The 25,880-nt window shown below is 37.2% G+C and overlaps 1 protein-coding gene across 1 annotated transcript in view; it reads right to left on the minus strand.

The window, feature by feature from the left end:
- The window catches only part of WDR70 (WD repeat domain 70), a 298,625-nt gene that overhangs the window by 181,423 nt on the left and 91,322 nt on the right, over positions 1-25,880 (minus strand). The window contains exon 9 of the mRNA XM_019811747.2: positions 5,920-5,996. Within this exon, the coding sequence (XP_019667306.1) occupies positions 5,920-5,996 (77 nt within the window). The remainder of the gene's footprint in view (positions 1-5,919; positions 5,997-25,880) is intronic.

Raw genomic sequence — 25,880 nt, forward strand, 5'->3', positions numbered from 1 at the left:
GAAGTCTTTAGGATTTTCTATATATAGTATCATGTCATCTGCAAAAATTGCAAGTTTTACTTCTTCATTTCCAATTTGGATGTTCTCTGTTTGATTGCTGTGGCTAGGACTTTCAGTACTACGATGAATAAAAGTGGTGAAAGTAGACATCCTTGTCTTGTTCCTGACCTTACAGGGAAAGCTCTGTTTTTCCCTATTGAGTAGGATATTCACCGTGGGTTTTCCATTCATGGCCTTTATTATAGTTGAGATCACTGGAAAATTTTAACACCCTGTAAAGTGAATATTCCTATGAAAATATCACAGGACTCTTTATTGGCTGGTCTTATAATTACATTAAAATCCTAACCCTTTATACCTTAGACTACAATACCTTATATGATCTAGTCCCTGCTTTCTTCTTCAAATTCACTTCCTGTCATTCCTACCTTTCCTATCAACAAAACCAGATTTTCCGCCCTTCCAATATGTCTTAATACATTCCCTTCTTAAGGTCTTGAATTATGCTGCCACTTTGGCCTGGAAGGTTCTCTCTGCTAGATCTACCTCCTGTGCATGGTATAAGTCTCAATAAAAGGTCACCTCCTTAGGGTGCCTGGGTGGCTCAGTGGGTTAAGCAGCCGACTTCAGCTCAGGTCATGACCTTGCAGTTCCTGGATTCGAACCCCACAACAGGCTCTGTGCAGACAACTCAGAGCCTGAAGCCTGCTTTGGATTCTGTGTCTCCCTCTCTCTCTCTGTCTCTCCCCTGTTCATTCTCTGTCTGTCTCTCTCTCTCTCAAGAACAAATAAACATTAAAAGGTGACCTCCTCTGAGGCTTTCTCTGCCTACTCTACATACAGAAGACACTTCTACTTTCTACCCTTCTGCTTTATTTTATTCTCAATACTTATTACTACATAAAACTATATTAATTTATTACTGTATCTGTACCTTGTCTGTCTCCAAGTACTCACCTCTACTAAAATGTAAGCATCATGAAGGCAGAGACTTATATCACACACAGGAGTACCTGCCACATAGTGAGCACACTGTATTTGCTGATTTAACTAGGCATCTGGGCTGATCTCTCACAGCATAGCCTATTACTAACTACTACCTTCAGAGTCAAAGGTCAAGAAAAAGTCAAGCTGCAAACCATCTGAATTTATTAGTGGTAGATATTTTTTTTAAGGTGGTAAAGAATATGTATAATTGGGGCCTATGGTTAAAGCCAACTCATCTTCATACAAAAGTATGGACAAAAAAAGCTCATCTGTACAGTGTAAAAAGAAACTGGAGCATATTTTCAAAGGTACAATATACTAGTATGTCAGTGGTTTTAGCAGGGAATTAAAGAATTGCTCTTGCAAGGAATGGGATAAACTACATTTTATGCCCAATAAAGCATCATGACTTAGAACTTTATCCAAACCATTGTTTAGAGCATTAACAAAGTTAAATAGGTTTCTATAAATTCTATATAAAACTATTTATCTTTTTCTAAGTTTATCTATTTTGAGAGAGAGAGAGCACAGAACCTGCCTGCACAGAACCTGACATGGGGCTCCATCTCATGAACAATGAGATCATGACCTGAGCCAAAATCAAGAGTTGGATGCTTAACCGACTAAGCCACCCAGGCACGCCTATACAAAACTATTTAAATGTTTATTGTAGATCACTGGCCTGGAAATATAATGTTCAAAGTTTCTCAAACTTATTTGACCATGGAATGCCTTTCTTTAAACTACTAATTTACATATCTTGGAAATCAATTTGGGAAAAGCTTCTGCAGAGTTCATAAAGTTACTGTGTTAGCCAACTATGAGAGCCCACCATTTAGCCTGATCCTTACTAGTTTAGAGAACAAGTTTTTTTTTTTTTCCAATTGCTTTATTCATTGAAGCTTTTAACCAAAATTGCCTGGTTCCTCTGTGCTTTTTAATTTTTTTTTTTAACATTTATTTATTTTTGAGACAGAGAGAGACAGAGCATGAACGGGGAAGGGTCAGAGAGAGAGGGAGACACAGAATCCGAAACAGGCTCCAGGCTCTGAGCAGTCAGCACAGAGCGCGATACGGGGCTCGAACTCACGGACTGCGAGATCATGACCTGAGCTGAAGTTGGCCGCTTAACTGACTGAGCCACCCAGGCGCCCCCCTCTGTGCTTTAATAGAATGTTTTCTTCTGACTCATATATTAATGTATTTATTTCCTTATATTACTACACTATATAAAGTCTTTAAATCTATACTGCATAAAGCTGGTGCAGCCACTCTGGAAAACAGTATGGAGGTTCCTCAAAAAACTAAAAATAGAACTACCCTATGACCCAGCAATTGCACTAGGAGGCATTTATCCAAGGGATACAGGTGTGCTGTTTCAAAGGGACACATGCACCCCAATGTTTATAGCAGCACTATCGACAATAGCCAAAGTATGGAAAGAGCCCAAATGTCCATCAATGGATAAATGGATAAAGAAGATGTGGTATATATGTATAAAGATGTATATGTATATATATGTATATGTATATATGTATATGTATAAAGATGTATGTAAAGATGTATGTAAAGATGTATATGTATATATATGTATATGTATATGTATATGTATATGTATAAAGATGTATATGTATATATGTATAAAGATGTGGTATATGGTATATATGGATAAAGAAGATGTGGTATACAGTGGGGTGTTGCTCGGCAATCAAAAAGAATGAAATCTTGCCATTTGCAACTACGTGGATGGAACTGGAAGGTATTATACTAAGTGAAATTAGTCAGAGAAAGACAAGTATCATATGACTTCACTCATATGAGGACTTTAAGAGACAAAACAGATGAACAGAAGGGAAGGGAAACAAAAATAATATAAAAACAGGGAGGAGGACAAAGCATAAGAGACTCTTAAATATGGAGAACAAACAGAGGGTTACTAGAGGCGGTGTGGGAGGGATGATGGGCTAAATGGGTAAGGGGCATTAAGGAATCTACTCCTGAAATCATTGTTGCACTATATGCTAATTTGGATATAAATTTTTAAAAATAAAATTTAAAAAAATCTACACTGCATAAAGCCTCTATATAGTTGTGGGCATCCTTGTCTTCTTATTAAATACAAATAGCTTCAGTACTTAAATATATAATACAATATTTACTTTAAATTTTGGTAAATAATTTTTTTAAGAGTTTTATTAATTTCTTCCTATTCCTATTTTACTTAGAACTTTTACTGGGGGGCGGGGGGGGGGGCACCTGGGTGGCTCAATCCATTATGTGTCTGACTTCGGCTCAGGTCATAATCTCACAGTTTGTGGGTTTGAGCCCTGCGTCGGGCTCTGTGCTGACAGCTCAGGGTCTGGAGTCTGCTTTGGATTCTGTGTCTCCTTCTCTCTCTGTCCCTCCCCCACTCACATTCTCTTTCTCTCAAAAATAAACATCAAAAAAATTTTTTTAAAGAACTTATACTGGGAAAGACGACTAAATTTTATTAAATGTCAATGATATCATATAATAAAATCATGTGATTTGTAATTTTTCATTTGTTAATGAATTATCTTAAAAATTTCTTGACGGTAAAATTTCTTAATTGTAAAATATTCTTGCATTTCTAGAATAAGCCTTACCTGGTCATGAGATACTATTAATTTAGATTAGCTGCTAAATTCCCAAGGAAATCAGAAAATTGATTTGCTAAAATTAGGAATGTCACTTTAAACATACATAATTTAAGTTTTGGAAAGATAACAAGACAAAGAAAAAAAACAAGTTAGAACTACATAGGTCTATTTACCAGAAATTTTAATCAAATTGTCTTATCCTGTTTCAGTCATATTCTGTATAGATTCCCAAACTTTAGTTCCTTTCAGATCAAATTAATTTTTAAATTGTGCTATGGGAGTAAAATTATACCTTTTGTCTGTTACTCTAAAGATTAATTCCAGAATACACAAACTATCCAAAAATGTCAATAGCAATTTTGAAGGTAAATGAGGCAAAATATAAATAACAGAAAGTAAAGATGAAAGACAAAATAGCCTAAAAACAACATATTTTTATCTAAAATATGTGTTTCACCTAAATAACACCATCTATATTTTTTAATTTATAAAATTTTCCCATTGCAATTTCTCCATAACATTACATACAGTGCATTCTTGTGAACTACTCTTAGTACTAAAAATTAATCATACAATTTAATAATATAGGGAAAAGCTGCTCAAATATTCCCTATAATATTCTTGAGTTCTAGGCCAACAGATATAATACAAAAGAATCTTAACTACTTAATCAATTTTTTCAGTTATTACTTCCAAAAAATAATAATTTAAACAATAAACTTATATTAGCTACTAGACTCAGAAATCAATCTTTATTATAAAAACTAATAAGTTATCAGTCACAACTTCAAAGTCATTTGAGTCCACTTAATAGCATGAGTCTGATCCATTGAGCACCCTAATAAACTGTACTGGAATTTATGCCAACTCTCATTTTCATAGTTTTATTTATTTAAACAAACCTTATACTATAAAAGTTAAGAACAAGGATATGTACTTTTTTTCAAGTTTTTACTTAAATTCCAGTTAGTTAAAATACACCATTATATTAGTTTCAGGTGTAGAATTTAGTGATTCATCACTTACATATAACACCCAGTGCTCATCACAAGTACCTGCTTTAATACCTATCATCCATTCAGCCATTTCCCTATCCTTCCCCACCACCCTCCCATCTCAGTTTGTTGTCTATAGTTAAGAGTCTGTTTTCTGGTTTGCCTGTCTTTCTTCCCGTGGTTCATCTGTTTAGTTTCTTAAATTTCACATGAGTGAAATCATGTGTGTATTTGTCTTTCTCTGACTGACTTATTTTGCTTAGCATAATACTTTCCAGCTCCATCCAAGTCGCTGCAAATGGCAAGATCCCATCCTTTTTTATGGCTGAGTAATATTCCATTAATATATATACCACATCATCTTCATCCATTCATTAGTTAATGGACATTTGGGCTCTGTCCATAATTTGGCTATTGTTGGTGTATGGATGCCGTGTCTAATCACACCCAAGCAGAAGTCTAGGGTTTCATTCTCTGGAGAGGTCTCTGAACTGCAGGATATAAGGCACATATCCTCACCCTTTCCCTAACCCTACCCTAAGCCCTAACCCTAGATGTGTGTGCGTGGGGGGGGGGGGGGTAATGTGTATGTGTGTACACACACACACACACACACACACACACACACACACACACAATGGAATATTATTCAGCAAGAAAAAGTATGAAATCTTGGCATTTCCAACAACCTGAATGGAGCTATAGAATATTATGATAAGTGAAATAAGCCAGAGAGAGAAACACAAATACCATATGATTTCACTCACATGTGGAATTTAAGAAATAAAACAAATGAGCAAAGGAATAAAAAAAGAGAGAACGACAAACCATGAAACAGACACTTAACTATAGAGAACAAAACTAATGGTTGCCAGAGGGGAGGTGGGTGGGAGGATGGGTGAAATAGGTGATAGGGATCAAGGAGTGTACTTATGTGATGAGTACCAGGTGTTGTATGGAAATGCGGAATCACTATATTGTACAAATGAAACTTGGGCTCTGTGCTGACAACTCAGAGTCTGCAGCCTGCTTCAGATTCTGTGTCTCACTCTCTCTCTTCCCCTCCCCCACTCATGCTCTGTCTCTCTCTCTCAAAATAATAAATAAACATTAAAAAAATTTAAAGAAAGTAATATTACACTATATGATGATGGAATAAAAGTAAAAACTTAAAAAAAAGAAAAAAAAAGAATATGTGAACATCAGGATTCCTAACACTCCACTTCCTACTTTACTGGCCAGCATGTAACAATACAAATATTAAAGAAAATACTGAAAGATATTAATGTATTAGGTGAATTATCAATAGTACTCACGCATCATTTGAGCAAGTCATAAATTCTCCCTTTATTTTGGGATGCCATGAGCCAGTATGAAGCATTGCTGTATGACCCTTAAAAAATAAAAATACAGGAAAAAAGATATTTAAAAAGATTTTAAAATAAATAAAATGACCAGAAACTGATATGTCATGCTTTAAAGTTAAACTTTTTAGTCCTCCCAAGACCACACTATTTTAATTACAAACATAGTATGCTACGCCAATTTTATTTCATAATATGCTTTGTTTATTTCATTTTGTTTAATTCTCCATATAATTCTCCTGCCCAGAAATTAACACAGTGCTTATACAGAACAGGTGCTTAATAAGGAAGGAAATAGAGAGGAAACTGAGAGTCTCTCTTTAGGAAAGACGTAAATGGAAAAACCGTAATAAGAGGGAGATAGGCCCTTCTTTAAAGACTCTTTTCTCAATGGAAAAGAAGGAAAAAAAAGTATTTGCAAATAATCAAGGCAAAAGCAAGAGGTTAAGGGAAAAAAATTTACACTTCTTAAAAATGTGTGCACAATCTTGATTCAACCATACATCTGTAAGAATAAATATGTGAGAAAAGGAGAGACATCTTTAAAATGATTCAAGATTAACCCTTCTAAGAGCATAATTTAAAAATACTGTAAATAAAATAATGTGATGTTGGTAAACAAACTGACACACAGAGAGTACATATCAAACATAAATACACACATACACACACATTCCCCATCTAGGTGCAAAGTCAGCTAGAGTGACTCATACGGTATGTTCAGATGGGGCAGAAAAGAGCCTAATACTTAATAATGGAAAAATCTCTTATTCTGAAAGAGTCCAAAATAAAACTATGCTATAATGTACATCTTTAAATGTACATCTTTAAATGATTTAGAAGCAAAATAACTGTATCTCTCTGGAAAGAATGAATTGGAACTGGAGTACCCACACATAAACCTAGAGACCATCTACAGTCCAAGTTGCTCACAACGTCTCAAACAGGACCTGGCCAACTCATGACAATTTGCTTATGTTTACTGGGTAGAACAGGGTCCACAGATGTGCAGTAGGGAAGCATGAACTGAAGTAATGGGATCAGATGGGAACTCTGAGATTCCACTTTCCTCTCCTGAATTTAAGATTGCATATTTAACTATCAACTTGACATTTCCATTTGCATCTCCTAGGCATTTCAAACATAATAATAGGTCCATTAGGGAAATCTGTTTCTTACTGCCCACTTCATCTGCAATCAACTTCTTCCCTAGTTGCTAAAACTACAAACGTGGGGGTCATCCTTAAATACTACAATAACCATAAACCTAAAACCCTCTCTCTGTCCACCCAAATTCAATCCATTAGCGAGTCCTCTCACTTCAACCCAAAATACACCTTAAATCTATCCACTTTTCTCATTATTCCCTACTACCACTCTTGTAGAAGCCAACATTATCTCAGTTATTACACAGTAAACAGGTCTGTCACTAGTCTCTCCACTTCTATTCCTGCGTCATGTGCTCCACCTAGCAATCAATATAGTCTTTTAAAAATACACCTCTGGGGCACCTGGCTGGTTCAGTTGGTTAAGTATCTGACTCTTGATTTCGGCTCAGGTCATGATCTCACAGTCATGAGACTGAGCCCTGTGTTGGGCTTGCCACCAAGCACAGAGCTTACTTGGGATTCTCTCCCTCTTTCTCTGCCCCTCTCCCATTCACGCTCACATTCTCTCCTTCTCTCTCTCTCTTTCTCTCTCTGAATGAACTTTAAAAATAAATAAAAATATTTTGTGTATTTTGTGTATTTTAAAACATTCTAAAACCACCACTAGTTATTGTCCTCTACTGGCTCCCCAACCTCTTTCGATCGTCTACAACTACTCACATGTTCAGTCTCTTGCTTTCTTTACAACTGCACTTATTTTGTCCTCCCTCTTCCCCAACAGGCATGAACCCACTGGCCTCCTTTCATTTCCTCTAATACAACCAGCTCATTCCCTGAATCAAGGCCTTCTCATATGCTTTTCCACTTGTGGGAAAGCTCTTTACTCTACTTTTACATGACTGGCTTCCATTCCTTCAATCTCAGTTTACATGCCACTTATTCAAATAAGTATGACCTAGCTCTGTCTCTGCGTCCATATGGCCTATTCTGTTGTTCTCTTCCAATGTACCTGTCCATTTCCTTAATAACAGTCACCACGATTTATAATTCTGTATCTATTAACTTATATCAGATTTCTGAAACTGCTGATGTTTTGCATATTCAGAAACAAACAAATAAGGCTGGGAGAAACCTAAAATTCAATATAAACAGAAACAAATCAACCCTACTGTATTTCAAGTGAACAATGAAAACACTGAAAGAATAAACTGAAGGTAATAACTCAAATAACTATATACCCTGTACTGGGTTAAATGGTGGCCCCCAGAAAGAAATACTCATGTCCTAACCACTGAAAGCTGGGAACGTAACCTTAAAGAGTCAGAAGAGAAGAAGACACAAAGAGGAGAAAGCTCTGAGAAGATGAAGGCAGAGACTGGAGTTATGCTGCCACAAGCCAGGGAAAACCCGGAGTCTCCAGAAGCTGGAAGTAGCATGGAAGGATTCCCCTAGAGCCACTAGAGGGAGCATGGCTGTGTCAATACCTTGATTCTAAGACTTCTGGCCTCCAGAAATGTGGAAGAATTTCTGTTGTTAAGCTACTAACTGTGTGGTAATTCATTACAGTAATCCTAGGAAATGAATACATACCCTCAGGCTAAAGACCAAAAGAACTATAGGGGTGCCTGGATGGCTCAGTTGGCTAAGCATCCAACTCAGGCTAAGGTCATGATCTCATGATTGTGAGTTCGAGCCCCCTCCCTGACCCCGTCAGGCTTTGTGCTGACAGCTCAGAGCCTGAAGCCTGCTTCATATTCTGTCTCTATCTCTCTCTATCCCACCCCTGCTTGTGCACTCTCTCTCTCTCTCAATTATAAATAAACATTAAAAAAAAATTTTTTTAAGACTAAAAGAACTATAAATAAATATTTAATTCTAGTTAATATATTTGTTTCTTTTTTGCAGTGGTATGCATTAACAATTCTGAAACTGCTTTCGTTACAACGAAGAATTAAGCAAATGAGGAAATATGCTGGGGACCATGAGAGTCGCCTTTCCTGCTGTTAGAGAAAGGAGTTCCAAAAGTGGAAAGAAGAAAGACTAGAAAGAACTCTATGGGTTTTGACTGAAATTACGGGTATCAGTATGAACCCATGATTTCTAACAGGTAGATACAAATATAGGTGTGTGTGTGTGTATGTAAGTTATTATCTAGCTTTGTATGCTGAAAACGACTAGTAGGAATGACACCCAGCAACCCTAGGACAGAGATCCTAGTTTCTAAATTGCATTCTCCATTTAAGAGGAAACCAGACTCCTTGGAGAGAAGTTTATTCTTGTTCAAACAACATGAACATGGAACATGTGGTTTACCAAAAAACAAGCAAGTGCAAAAATGATGGGGATATATTAAAGAATAAAGTACAGGTTAAGGGACTTCCACTGGGACAATTAGAGCATCAAAATAAATAACAAAAGTAATAGATTAAATAGTAATAGTGAAAGCATTTACTAACTTAAGAACTCCTGGGTGAATATTAACAAATAAGTAAGAGAAAACTCTTCCTTACCATAGAATGATAACTAATAAATATAAAATGAATGACAGAGTTAGAAAAATCACCATTTTACAATCATCACAGTAATAATTGATCCAGGCAAGAATCATCAATGGATGCTAAAACTAGCAGAGAAAAGTCTGGTAATGAACAGGGTATTTCCATGCTATCAAAATCTCCCTGGAAACTGCTTAATAATTACAAAGAGAAAATAGTAGAGAAGAGATCTGTTATTACACTACCTGAAACAAGTCATCCAAATTAACATCACCAGCACTGCGATGCACAGGTAGCACGTACTTCGTGATATGAGGACGCAAGAAGGACCCAATATTGTTTCTGTGACAGCCTTTCTAGAAATGCATACCCAAACTCTCATGATGAGGAAAACCAGACAAAATCAAATCCTACATCTCTTGCTACATATTTACAACTTCTACACATTTACAAAAGAAATGGCTTATAGTTTTCAAATATACCAAAGTTTCTTTTAACAAAGGCAGAGAACTATTCCCAATTAAAAGAGACAAAAGCCATGGCTACTGAACTGTTGGGAATATAATCAAAAAGGAGATTGTTGAGATAACCATGGACTACAGATTAAATAGTATTTCATCAATGTTAAATTCAGAGTTATGTAAAAAGATCATATTATTATTAGGAAAACCACACTGAAGAATTTAGGAGTAAAGGAACAAGATGTCTGCAAGTTATTTCAAAAGTCGGGGAATATTAAACACACACACATAATTCTAATGTATGTGCAAATACGTATAAGTGTGAGTGAGGGGGGTATATAAGTGTGGGGGATGGAAAGAGAAGGACAGAGTTTGTGTTAGCTGAGGAAGGAAGAGAGGAGGGGATGGGGGAAGATAAAGCAATGGGGCAAAATATGAACAACTGATGAATCTGAAAAAAGGGTATAAGGAAGTTCTAGGTTCTATTCCTGTAACTTTTCTGTTAATTTGAAATGATATCAAAATAAACACTTAAAAAAAATGTCCTGGATGCTCTGTGAAGAAAAGCTTGTTGCAAGTCAAAAGAGGAATTAAGAGGGCCACCTGGGAAGCCAGTGATGTGGTTCATCTGAACACTGACAGTCGCTTGGACTAGGGCACAGCAGTAAAGTGTTCAGAGGTAAGAAGACTTGGGATACATTTTAAAGAGAGAGACAACAGGTTTCCCTAAAGAACTGGACCTGGGCTGCAACCACAGATGAAGCCAAAGTTTGTGAATTAATCAAGCAACTGTTGTGTAAATGGGTGACTATATAAATAACACATCATTCTCTCTGGCCATGAAGAACACGAACTCTCTTCTGTGTTTAGGAAATTCCCCAAAATATGACTCTTGGTAAAAGACAGAGACTACCTCTCATAGAGAAGTGGAAAAGTCAGGCTCTATCTTTGCCAGCCTCCCTTACAGATGTGACACAGGAATGCAATCCAGCTCTGCCCATTACATTCCCTTGAGCTGTGACTTAAGGACAAGGGAGTGCTATCTTTCCCTGTTAGCTCATTTGGGCCACTGTAACAAAAATACCATAAACTGAGTGGCTTATGAACAATAAACATTTGTTTCTCACGGTTCTGGAAACTGGGAAGTTGAAGATCAAGGTGCCAGCAGATTTAGTGTCTGAACTCCCTAGTTCACAGAGGCCATCCTTTTACTATAACCTCATATGGTGAAGGGGTAAGAAAGGTTTCTTGGGACACTTTCATAGGGCACTAATCTCATTCATGACAGCTCCACTTTCATGGCCTAATCACCTTGCAAAAGCCCCACCTTCTAATACCATCACCTTGGGGTTACAATTTCAAAATATGAATTCTGGGGGATACTCGGTCTAAGGAGTAGTCTGGGGATGATTTTTGCCTTCTCTGTCTCCCGACTTGGGTTCTAGGGCAGTCCACAACTAACAACTGAGAGCAAGAGCAAACAAAGTTCCAAAAAATGGTTCCACTCTCCAGGGCATAGGGGTAGCAGTGGGGGTGAAAGGCCTGAGGAACAAACTTCTTGTGATCTGACCTACCCTATGCCAGCCAAGCACAAGCAACAAAGCTACCAAGTCTCTCCTCAGTGTTGGCACCAGAAATGGAAGTAGTCCGAACAGGTTAAAGAATCGATTTTCTTCATTTCACACCAGCCAAGTGCTGGCTCTGGGGTGATACTTCTCATCCTCCCACCCAGCGGCAGTGGCCCTGTGAGGTCATTACAGCAGATGAGTGCCAGTAACAAAACAGTGGCTGTTGTCTCAGTAAGAGGAGCAGCCCTTCAGAGAAGATACTTGCTGGCTCTCCTAACCCAAACCAGGAAAAAGCCAGCAACAAAGAGGCATGGTGCCTCCTCCCTGAACCAGAAGCAACAATGACAGCAACCGCTGTGCAGCACTTTTGACACTCCATGCTTTCTAGTAGGCCAGTATTAACAAGAAAGCAGATCACCTACCAACATATGTAGAATAGAATCCTTCTGATACTCTATGCTTTACCTCGGGAAAATGCCAACAACGGGTAGCCACACTGCCTTTTCCCACCAACACAGAGAAACAGCTTCTGTGGGGGCGCCTGAGTGGCTCAGACAGTTAAGTGTCTGACTCTTGGTTTTGGCTCAGGTCATGATCTCACGGTTTGTGAGTTCAAGCCCCATATCAGGCTCCGCACTGCAGTGAGTAGCTTGCTTGGGATTCTCTCTCTGTCTCTCTCTCTCTCTCTCTTTCTCTTCGTCCCTCCCCCACTCTCAAATAAATAAACTTTTTAAAAAAGAAAAAACAGCTGCTGTGGGTTAGAGAAATTTTTATTTTTCACCTCAGTCCAGCTTTGCCAGGAGGCATAAGCTACAGTATGGGAACTGCTACAATGCATAAGAGTGATTTTCCAGCAAGAACATCAGAACAGAAACCCATGAAAGACAGGAAAGGGAAAATCATAGGGTGAAGGGTTTAAAAAGCTGGAGAAAAATGTCCTTTAAATCTGTACAAAAAGTCCTGCACTCACTCCTGAGGTGTACTGTGTGAAACCTACCAGAATCAACCTAAGAAAAGCATTGAGAAGCGAACATGGTACCTACCGACTAGCAGCCAGGATCCATATGGATCCCTGGATAACATGTACATGGGGCAAACCAGAATAGCATACAAATGCCTTGAAAATTAATACTGCAAGGAAAAACAGCTCATAGGAGGCAGGTCAGGATTTAGAGTCTAAAACTAATCAGGTTGACCCTCAGCCAAAAAAGCAACTTCACAGACAAACAAATGAAAACCCACCATTCTCTAGAGGTTTTGGACAGGACTCAGAATATCAGAACACAATATTCAAAATGTGAAAGATACAGCCCAAAATTAATCATACAAAGAACCAGGAAAATCTAACCAGCTCCCAAGAAATAAGATAAAAGATGCCGACCACAAAATGACCCAAATGTTGTAATCAATATTTTAAGAAAAAGACTTAGGGGCGCCTGGGTGGCGCAGTCGGTTAAGCGTCCGACTTCAGCCAGGTCACGATCTCACGGTCCGTGAGGTCCGTGAGTTCGAGCCCCGCGTCAGGCTTTGGGCTGATGGCTCAGAGCCTGGAGCCTGTTTCCGATTCTGTGTCTCCCTCTCTCTCTGCCCCTCCCCCGTTCATGCTCTGTCTTTCTCTGTCCCAAAAAAAAAAAAAAAAAAAAGAAAGAAAAAGACTTAAAATCGGTGTTTATGACCATGATACATAAAGGAAAGCAAACACATCTGAAACAAATGCAAAGATATAAGTGACCAGCAAAGAAAAATAAACTATTAAAATGGAAACCTGGTCATATTGAAAAATAAAATAATGGGAATAAAAAATTCACTGTAGGGGCCCAATAGTAGAATGGATATGTCAGAGGAAAGACTCAATGAACTTGAAGACAGATTAATAGAAATAATTTAATCTAACAGGAAAAAATGAGCAGAATCACAGAAAGCGCTGAGACAACATCAAAAAGTTTAGTACTCGTATTGCATACGACTTAGGAGAAGACAGTCAGGTACAGACAAATATTTGAAGAAATAATAATTAAAAATTTCCCAAAAATGGTGAAGGAGGTAAATTTACAGATCCAAGAACTTCAGTGAATACCAAGCAGGATGAACAAAACAAAAAAAAATAATAATAATAAATAAATAAATGTTTTAAAGCCTACGCCTTGACACATAATAAACTATTAAAGTCCAAAAGAGAAATAGGGGGAAAATTTCAAAAAGCAAATATAAAAAACAACACATTACATAAAGAAAAACAAATACTTGAATTACTGCATAATTATTCAACAAAAATAAAGCCAGAAGACAGTGGACCAACATTTTTAAAGTGCTGACAGAAAAATACTGCCAAGTTAAATGTATAGAAAATGTACTTTGGGAATGAAGGTGAAATAAAGACACTGCAAGATGAAAGAAAACTAAGAGAACTTGTCACCAAAAGAAATGTGACAGAAATTGGGAATTGATCATAAATTTTATATGGAAATTCAAAGAGTAGCTAAGAAATTCAAAAATTATTTTATTATTTCAAGAATACTTACTATACAGTTGGACCCTTACTTCATACCATGCACAAAAATTAACTCTAAATGGATCACAGACCTAAATGTAAGAGCTAAAACTGCAAAACCCTTGGAAGAAAACATAAGCATAATTCTCCATGACTGTGGGTTAGGCAATGACACTAAAGGCACAAAACAAAGGAAAAAATAAATTGAGCTTCATCAAAATTTAAAACTTTTGTGCTTCAAAGGACACCATCGAGAACATGAAAAGACAACCCAAAGAATGAGAGAAAATATTTGCAAATCATATATCTCATAAAGGACAAATATCTAGAATATATAAACTGTTAGAACTCAATAATAAAAAGACATATAACCCAATTTTAAAATGGGCCAGGATTTGAATAGACATTTCTCTAAAGAAAATTTACAAATGGCTAATATATACACAAAAAGATGTTCAACACAGACCACAGAGATACCACTTCGCACCCTCTAAGATGATTATTAAACAACAACAACATGAGAAACCACAAGTGTTGACAAGGATGTAGAAAAACTGGAACCCTCATACACTACTGGTGGGTAGGTAAAATGTTATAGACACTTTGGAAAACAGTCTGGCAGTCCCTCAAAATGTTAAACACAGAGTTACCATAGGACCCTAAAATTCCACTCCTAGGTATACATCTAAGAGAAATGACAGCATACCTCTGCACAAAAACTTGTACATGAATGTTCATAGAAGCATTATTCATAATAATAAAAAAGTGGAAACAGCACAAACGTCCATCAACTTGAGAAGAGATAAATGTGGTATATCCATACAATCAAATATTATTTGGCAATGAAATTAAATATTGATACAACATGGATAAATTTCAAAAACATGCTAAGTGAAAGAGCCACATATTGTATGATTCCATTTTCTGATATCCAGAAATGCCAAATCTATAGAGACAGCAGATTAGTAGATTAGTAGTTGTGCAAGGCTTCAATGGGTGGTAGACTTGGGGATGCTGGCTAAGGGACAGGGAGTATTTTATTTTTAATAGATTACTTCTTAGGACAGTTTTAGGTTCACAGAAATATTGAGAGGAAGGCACAGAGATTTTCCATAAAGCCCTTGCCCCCCACATGCACAGCTTTCCCCTATTATCAATATTCCCCATCACAGTAGTACATTTGTTACAACTGATGAACCTACACTGACACATCATTATCATCCAAATGTCACAGTTCATATTCAGGTTCACTCGTGATTTCGTACATTCTATGGATCTGGACAATTTATACTGACACATATCCATCATTATAACATCATACAGACTAGTTTCATTGTCTTATCATACAGACTAGTTTCATTGTCTTAAAAATCTTCTGTGCTCTGCCTAATCATCACTCCTTGCCCCTTACCCCTGACAAACATTAATCTTTTTATTGTCTCCAATAGTTTCTTTTGGGGATGACAAAATGTTCTAAAATGGATTGTGGTGATGGCTGCACACTCCATGAATATACTAAAAACCACTGAACATAACAAACTAAATGAGTAAATGTTATGGTTTATATATTCAATCTCAACATTAAAAATTTAAAAAGAAAGACTACTTCAAGTGAAAGGGAAATGATTACAAAGAGAAACTGGAATATAAGCAATGAAAGGACAACAAAAGAAAGAGTAAATACCTGAGTAAACAGAACAATATTTTTCACCTTTAACTTTTGTTGAGAACAAAAATTATTATCGTTGCCTGATACAATTTTCAACATATGAAAACGGAACATACAACAACTACATCAGGATTGGGGGAAGAGCCTATGTGGTTGCACAATTTCTATTTTTCACTTGATATGGTAAAATATTAATTCTAAGTAGATTATATATAATTTAATATATTTTTATAGTTCCCTAGAACCACCACTTAAAATACTATACAAAGAGCATAATTAAAATCCAACAGTTAAAAAAATGGAATTCTAAAAATACTCAGATAATTTAAAAGAAATTAGGAAAGATGAGGCACTGAACAAAGAACAGAAAGAACCAAAAGTAATAAAATGGTAGAACTAAATCCAACCCTACCAATAATTACATTAAACTTAAAATGAGCTAAACACACCAATTAAAAGACAATGATTACCATCATACATTGAAACACAAGACCTATCAATTAACACTTCTTTCAGGAATCTGACTTGAAATACAATGACACAGAAAGATTAAAAACTAAGAGTTGAAAAAGATATAACAAGCACCTTGCCTCAGGGCCTTGCATTTGCTGTTCCTCTTTCTGCATGGTTCCTCAGATACCACTGTACCTGGCTCCCAGGAGGATCCTTTATCCAGACCTCACCCTGAATGCCAATCCCTCAGAGACCTCCCTGAGTACTCTATCTAAAGAAGTCCCTGGTCGGGGCGCCTGGGTGGCGCAGTCGGTTAAGCGTCCGACTTCAGCCAGGTCACGATCTCGCGGTCCGTGAGTTCGAGCCCGCGTCGGGCTCTGGGCTGATGGCTCAGAGCCTGGAGCCTGTTTCCGATTCTGTGTCTCCCTCTCTCTCTGCCCCTCCCCCGTTCATGCTCTGTCTCTCTCTGTCCCAAAAATTAAAAAAAAAAAAAAAAAAAAAGAAGTCCCTGGTTACTCTCTATCCCCTTAATCTGCTTCTTCATAGCACTTATTACTCTCTGGTTTTGTTATACAGTATATGTTTTGCATATTTTCATGTGTCCCCACTGGCATATAAACTGCATGAGGGTTTTGCCTCCTAGACATTCAATAAATGTCTAGACACTCAATAAATATTATTGAATAAACCAATACCAAAAGAAATATACCAAGCAAACAATAATTTTTTAAAAGCTTGAGGCGCGGCTGGGTGGCTCAGTTGGTTAAGCGATTAACTCTTGATCTTGGCTCAGGTCAGGATCTCACGGTTGCCAGTTTGAGCCCTGCATCAGGCTCTGTGCTGACAGCCCAGAATCTGCTTGGGATTCTCTCTCTCCCTGTCTCTCTCTGTCCCTCTGGCACTTGAGCTCACTCATGCTCTCTCTCAAAATAAATAAAGACTAAAAAAAAAAAAAAAAAAAAAAAAAAGGCATGAGTGATTATATTAGCATCACACAAGGTAGACATCAGAACAAGAAAAATCGCCAGAGATAAGGAGGGACATTATATAATGATAAAAGGATCAATTTACCAAAAAGACAGAGCAATTGTAAGTATACATGCACCCAATACAACAGTTTCAAGACATGAAGCTAAAACTGAAAGAACTGAAAAGACCATTGAAAAAATAAGCACAAAGAAAATCAGCAAGGATACAGAACTCCATGAACTGACTTAACTTTATATAAACAGACTATTCTACCTGGCAACAGCAGAATACATATTCTTCACAAGTGCACACAGAACAGTAACTAAGATAGATCATATTCTAGGTCACAAAACAAACCTCACCAAATTTAAATCCAACCATATCAATAATTACATTAAACTTAAATGAGCTAAACATTCCCATAAAGGACTTAAACTAGAAATCTGTAACAGAAAGATGACATAAAAATCCCCAAATATTTGGAAATTAGATATTATGCTGCTAAATAATCCATCAGTAAAAGAGGTAGTTCCAAGGGAACTGAATGAAAATGAAAATATATCTCAAAATTTGTGGTACGCAGCTAAAGCAATGCTTATAAGGAATATTATAGCACTACATGATTCTATTTAAAACAAGGGGCGCCTGGGTGACTCAATCGGTTGAGGGTCCAACTTCAGCTCAGGTCCTGATATCGCCATTCACAAAGTTCGAGCCCCACATCAAGCTCTGTGCTGGCAGCTCACAGCCTAGAGCCTGCTTCAGGTTCTGTGTCTCCCTCTCTCTCTGCCCCTCCCCACTCACACTCTGTCTGTCTTTCTCTCTCAAAACTAAATAAACATTAAAACAAGAATTAAAAAAAAGAAAAGATAAAACAAGTCTTTAAAGCATCCACCTTAAAATACTAGGAATTCTAAAAAGAAATAGGAGAGGCAAGCAAAAGGAAAGAAAGCATAAGAACAGAAATCAATGTTGAAGACAGAACTACAACAAAGAAATACAAATGAATGAGATTTTAAAAAATTGCTCTTTGAAAAAAAATCAATAAAATGGGAAAACTTCTTGCCAGACCAAGAAAAAAGAGAAGACACAAATTGCCAATATCAGGAAAAAGAGAAAAAATATGAGCAATGACCTTAAAGAAATATTACTAATAATTCTATGTACATATATTTGCAACTTAGAGGAAATGGACCAAGTCCATGAAAGTCATAACCTATCCTATCTCAACGCAAGAACAAAGAAATAACATGAATAGTCCTGTACTTATCAAATAAATTGAATTCATAGTTTAAATTTTTTGAAAACAGGAAAAAGAAAACTCCAAGCTACACGGGCAAATTCTACTAGACATTTTTAAGTGATGCCATTTATAATGGCTAAAAAAAAAAAAAGTAAATTTTAAGTGTAAATTAAGTATGAATTTAATAAAATCTGTTCAGGTGCTCTATGCTAAAAACTATAAAACCTGGAAAAAGAAAAAAAAAAAGACCTAAATAAATAAGAGATATACTGGTGTTGATGGACTGAAAGACTCCAAACAGTTGTCAATTCTCTCCAAATGATCTTTAGATTCAAAATAATTTCAAACAAAATCACAGCAGGGTTCTTTGCGTATATAAACAAAATGACTGACTCTAAAATGTTTGTGAAAAAGAAACTAAAATAGCCCAAAATCAAAACTACAATGAGATATATCACCTCACACCTGTCAGAATGGCTAAAATCAACAACACAAGAGACAACAGGTGTTAACAAAGATGAAGAGAAAAATGAATCCTCATGCACTGTTGGTGGGAATACAAACTGATTTGTGTAGCCACTATGGAAAATAGTAAGGAGTTTCCTCAGAAAGTTAAAAGCAGAACTACCCTATGATCCAGCAACTGCACTAGTTACCCAAAGAATACAAAAACATTAATTCAAAGGTATACATGCACCCCAATGTTTATAGCAGCATTATCAACAATAGCCAAATTATGGAAGCAACCAAAGTGTCCAGTGACTGATGAATGGATAAAGAAGATGTGGTATATATACACACACAATGGAATATTACTAAGCCATAAAAATGAATGAAATCTTGCCATTTGCAGCAACATGGATGGAGCTAAAGAGTATAATGGTAAGCAAAGTAAGTCAGAGAAAGACAAATACCATATGATTTCACTCATATGTGGGATTAAGAAACAAATGAACAAAGGGAAAAAAAAGAGACAGAAACCAAGAAACAGACTCTTAATTATAGTGAACTGATGGTTACCAGGCGGATGGGTGAAATAGGTAATAGGCATTAAGAAGTACACTTGTTATAATGTGTGTGTTGTATAGAAGTGTTAAATCACTATATTGTACCCCTGAAATTAATATAACACTGTATGTTAACAAACTAGAATTAAAGTAAAAACTTTAAAAAAATAAGAAAGAAACTGGAGCGCCTGGGTGGCACAGTCAGTTAAGCATCCGACTCTTGATCTCAGGTCATGATCTCACGGTTCATGAGTTCGAACCCTGCATGGAGTTGCACACTGATGGTGCAGAGCCTGCTTGGGATTCTGTTTCTCCTTCTCTCTGTCCCTCCCCTGCTTGTTCTGTCTCTCTCTCTTTCTCTCTCTCTCTCTCTCAATAAATAAATAAACTCTAAAAAAAAAAAAAAAGGAAAAAAAAAGAAAGAAACGAAAATAGCCCAAACAACTAAAACAAAGAACAAAGTTGCAGCACTCACACCACCAAATTTTAAGATATCCTACAAAGGTGCAATAATCAAGGCAGCGTGGTATTAAGTGAAAGGGTATACACATAGCAATGGAACAGAATAGAGAGTCTCAAAATAAACTTTATCAAATATCATCAATTTATATTTGAACAAATATGCAAAGGCAATTCAGTAAAGAGGGGTCAGTCTTTTCAACTGATGATACTGAAATAACTGGTCATTTATATGCCCAGAAAAACAAAACAAAACAAAACAAAACCTTGACATATTTCTCACTCGTTATACAAAAATCAGCTCAAAATGGATCATAGAATGAGTGTAGAACATTAAAGAGTAAGACTCCTATTAGAAAAATGGATGAAAATCTTTGTGACACTGAGTTCGGCAAAGTTCTTTGACCAAACCCGAAACATGATCCATAAAAGAACTGATAAACTGAAATTCATCAAAATTTTAAAAATTTTACAAAGAGAATGAAAAGACCAGGCACACAATGGGAGAAAATATTTACAAGTCACATATTTGAAAAAGGATATACACCCAGAATATTTTTTGAACTCTCAAGAACAATAAGAAAACAAAGATTCCCTACTCCCCCAAAATAGGAAAAAAAAATTTTTTAATTAAATGGACGCTGCACCAAAGAAGATATAAAATAAAGACAGCAAACATGAAAAGATGTTCAACATCATCAGTCTTTAAGGAAAGGCAAATTAAAACAACCAACTGCCATTAAAGACCTGTAAGAATGCTAAATTCCAACCACCTGACACTTCCAACCTCCCAGCTGCTGGCAAGGAGGCAGAGCACCAGGACCTCTCATTCACTGCTGGTGGGAATACAAAACAGCACAAACCATTTTGAAAGATATTGGCTGATCTGACCATATGAGATAGCAACCACACTCCTAGGTGTTAACTCCACTGATTTAAAATTTTATGCCTACGCAAAACCTACATGCAAATGTTAATGGCAACTTTATTCATATAACTCTGTTGGAAAAACACGTTGGACAATGGGGCAGATGTGAGGTGTGAGGGAAGAGAGGAGTCAAGTAGAACTCAAAGGTGTTTCAGCCGATCAGCTAGTGAGTGATGATGTCATTTATTGAGATAAAGATGACTGCAGTTGGAGGATGTGTAGAAAGAAAAGTCACAATTTCCTTTTTGCGTATTTTGTGTTAAGATGCCCATTATACATCCAGGTGAGACTGTGAAGTAAGTAGTTGGTCATACTGGGCAGGTGAAAAAACAGGCCAAGAAACATAAATTCGTAAGTCATCAGTGTCTATACATGACATTTAAAGCTGATGTGGGAAACAAAGGCAAAAGAAAAGCTTAAATTTCCTTGTAACTTACAGTCCATTCACAAGCCCTTGAAATAAGCAGAGTGACCTTCCCCTGGGGGCTCAGCTGCCTAAATGTTGACATTTTGCTAAGGGCAAAAGGCAATCTTAGGTTAACACAATCCTAACCTCCTAGGATCCTGTGAGTCTACTTTAAACATAAAGAAATTCCTTTGGAAACTTCTTCCATCTTTACCCCGCAAGATATACGTTAGTAATTATCCTCCACACACGTGACCCACTGATACACATCTGAAGGTCTCATGACTGAGGGTTTGCTAGACAGTAATAAATGACCTTTTCCTAACAACAGCTAGCTCCCTCAGGGCCGTGGAAACCTTGTCTTCAAAATTGCTTAGAGGCTTGTGCTGTCCCTAACCCCCTCAACCTGACGGTATATAATCAGTCACCCAACACAACCTCAGTGCAGCTCTTTCTACCCACAGGTCCTGTCCCCGTACTTTATTTTATTTTATTTTGGGGGGGAGGGGGCTTTAAAATTTTTTTAATTTTTAAATTTTTTATTTTTTTATTTTTATTTTTTTAATATGAAATTTATTATCAAATTGGTTTCCATACAACACCCAGTGCTCATCCCAACAGGTGCCCTCCTCACTTTTTTGCTCCAAAGACATCCCAAGAATTCTTTCTTGACTGTTTGCTCCGAACCCCGACGTTTCCACATCAAAACCGTGTGACCAGGTGAGATGAATCAGGAAGCAGATGTAAATACTAGAGAGGGTTCAGTATGAGCTGGACACCCCAACATTCGGATGCTGGAGGACAGAGGAGGAGCAACAAAACCAGAGTGAAAAGGAACACTAAATGAGGTAAGAAGAAAACTGGGAGAGCACAGCAAATCAGAAGTCAGGTACGAAGGTGTTTCAAGAAGTGTAGTGATCAACTGTGTCAAAAGCTGCTGAGAGTTATGGATGGTATCATGAGAACTGAGAACTGCTCATCAGATATGGCATGATGGCAAGCCACCATGAACAGAGAAGTGAGTTAGGTTCCCTTCAATTCTGTGTACCTAAGATATTGAAAGCTAATAATTAGTTGATTGGCTGACAGATTAAAATACATAGGATTATCAGGGGCCCCAGTAATCTCTTTCCAAAACAGAAATTTGTCAGACTATGCTTATTTAAGAAAAAAAAAATAATTTCTAATGCCTAGCAGTAAACAGTTATCTAGTCTAGTTTCACCCCGTTAAATATGTGCCTCTATAGCAGGAAAACAGCTCATGATTTTCAATTAAAGGAACACCCCAATAAACCAAGACATACATGCCTGGCTCTGAGGACTTAGAATCTAACTGCCTTGGCTTCCTCACTCTTGCAGACTACTCCATACGTGCATCCTCCTCTGCTTAACTGAGTCCATCTCCCCTGACGTCTCTGCCTGGCCCTGCAATCTAATGGTTGCTATGCTTACCTCCCAGCCAGTTCCTACTTTACCATTTTCCTCTCCCACACCCAGACTCAGGGATTCTACAGAGAGATGCTGCTCGGCCCAGTGCTTAGAACATCACTTCCTATACTTTGAACAGCAACCCAACAACTCACCAACACCATGCAGGTCTTAATGGCAGGCCCCAGAAAACAGGTCTTTTACTGACATTTGTTGATTAAAGTTAAAATAGCATCTTGTAATATAAAGGATATTTTTTAAGAGGACCGAAAAAAAAATGATCTCTATTACAGAAGACATTAAGGTAAAAGCACATGAGGTCACCTTAGCTGTTGAGTATCCAGAATACAAACACAAATAATAGGTTAAACTGTAAAACATCTAAAAGACTATGAATGTTGTTTCTTGTTTGTAAAGATAGGAGCATGACAAAGGCAATGGGAATGTTAAGTACCCTTGTGTTAAAACAGTGACCAAAATTAGTCATAACAAAAATCAAGTTCAACTAAGGATTCTTAAATGGATCTAAACAGATTCAGTACTATGGCTAACATTAGCGGAAAAAATTTTAAAGTGACACCTATTAAAGAACAGCCAGTGACAAAAACAGTTTTTCATCAAATAAACTAGCTTTTCTCTCTTTTTTCCTGTATCTAAACATAGACACTCCTCCTGAAAAAAATCCCTTCATTTAACAGACTTAACTGGAAATAGCCTAGAAGAATTAACCATCCATTTTTTCTCATAAATATGTTATGCTTTCCCTGAAAAGAGGACATTACTGAACCATGATCAATATTGGTTTCCTCTAAACACACACACACGCAGATGGGGGACAATCGGCGGGGGTGGGGATGGGGGTGGGGTGCTGATTTATACTATTCTGCACATACTCTTATGGCTACCACATAAGAAAAACTGTAAAACAGTTGCCCTGATGCAGTGCCATCTGTAGTCACTGAATGAGGTGAGGCTCTGTGACCCACCAAAATGAAAGTACCCATGTCTTTCTCATGGTGAGCTAACAGGCAACTCACATGATGAAAAGAAATGCAGCCAAGAATATAGTGTGAACTTCGATCCAAAAGTTCTTCTCCAGAGTCCATTCATAGGCTGTTTTAGGAATCACCAAAGTTCCTAAAATTGTCAGCAAAAATCTGTGTGCATATATTTTGCTGCAGAAAACATTTACAGCTTTAGTGCAGGAGTTGGCAGACTTTTTCTGTAAAGGACCAGATAATGAGTATTTTAAGTTTTGCGGGCCACATGGTCTCTGCTGCAACTATTTAACTCTACCACTGTAGCACAAAAGCAGGCACAGACAATAGTAAATAGTAAATGAACAGGCATAGCTGTTTCCAATAAAACTTTTATTTACAAAAACAGGGTGCAGGCTGGATTTGGCCCATGGCTATAGTTTGCTGACCCCAGTTATATTCCATCCATCCTCTTAGTCATTTTCTTCTTTACTCAAAGACTCAAGTTCAAGTCTTTCTAGTTCCTGAGCAATTTTAAAATCCATTTGAACATATTCAAGACATAACTTCAGTCTTCTTTGATCTACTTAACTCCAATGACCTCTTCTAACACTTTTCAACAGCCCCAACTATGGCTAACTCTGCCATTACCACAGATAGTTCCTTTTCTGAAACCATGAGCTTCCAATATTTATTGTTTTAACAAATGTTTTTTACCTGATATGTGCTAGGCTCTAGATATTCCATTTACTGGTCACATAACTTTCTATCTTCCAGTTCAACTTTTTTTTTTTTTTTTTCAATATCAACCACTCCTTAAGCATACACCTGAGAGTCCTCTTGCTTTACCTGCAATGAACAATCTTTATTCCGGAATAACTCCCTCCTCCCCTATCATTGTATTCCATTCAAACATCCAGCCTCCCAAATAAGATTCAGGAGTATCATACAAATACACAGAATGACTGTCTCTGCAAATCTACATTCTATAGCCCTTAATGTCCCACATTTCTTCTAGGCATTTTTTTCTCACAACCCTCAATAGCTATTCGAAGTCTTTACTATTGTACTGAAGGCTTCATCACAACAACTCCCAACACAAAATTAATGACCCTGCCAGTAGTTTCCTACCTAAGACCCACAGCCTACAAACAACTGTGGGTATGAGCCCTCCACAACCCCTCCATTCCCAGTGTAAATATATTCCCTCCGCTCACTGAAAGCCAACTCCTGCCTGCTCTTATGCATGATCACAACCACTACCACCTTCTCATGTACTTGCATTATTACCTGGTATGTTTGGTTTTTGCAGGACTGTATTAGTTATGTATGCTGTGTAAGAAATCACCAAACTAAACTAATAAATTGGAGGTGGTTTAAGCCCCTAACAGTTTTGGAGGTCAGAAGTCCATCGCAACGTAGCTGAATTCTTTGCTTAGGGTCTCACAGACTGAAATCAGGATGGTGATAGGGCTGCATTCCTCTCTGGAAGCTCTGGGCAAGAATCTGCTTCCAAGCTCGTTAGGTTGCTGGCAAAATCCAAGTTCCTTGTAATTGCAGGACTGAGATGCCCATTTCCTTGCTGTCAGCTGGGGGCTGCTCTCAGTATCTAGAAGCTGTGTGCCTTCCTTGCCACATGAATTACTCCACCTTCAAAGCCAGCAAATGAGAATCCTTCTCATGTTGAATCTAAATTAGACAAAAGTCATGCCTGCAAATGTTTGCAAAATAGTCCCCTCTTTATCTATAACTCCTTTGAAATGGCTAAGGAGTAATATCCTTAAGCTTCCTAGGGGTCACCTGGTTTGGTTAAGAAAATCTGTGAGGCCCACATTAATTTCTTGAAAAAGCCTTTAGTATAACTAAGTAATCTGACCCTATGATCTTTCTGAGGTTTGAGCAAAAGGTTATATATACACCCTTGGTTCCTTCTCTGTACCATACTTTCAGAAGCAATTTCTTCATTTTAACATTATTTACCATCTGGATAGGCTCAAAACAAACTAAATCATCTAGTCCTGGTACCTCTCTAATAAAACTTCTTTCCATTTAACTTTATTCTCTCATATATTACTATAAGCAGCAAGAAGAAAGCAGGCAGTACCTTCAACACTTTGCTCAGAAATCACCTTAGCTATATCTCCAACTTACTCATGTAAGTCTGCTTACATCTTCAAAGCCAGCAACAGAGACTCTCCCTCAGGTCAAATCCCTCCCACACCTCAAATTTCTTTTGTCAGGAATAGCCCA

The sequence above is a fragment of the Felis catus genome, chromosome A1, assembly GCF_018350175.1.
Source record: "Felis catus isolate Fca126 chromosome A1, F.catus_Fca126_mat1.0, whole genome shotgun sequence".
Lineage (NCBI taxonomy): Eukaryota > Metazoa > Chordata > Mammalia > Carnivora > Felidae > Felis > Felis catus.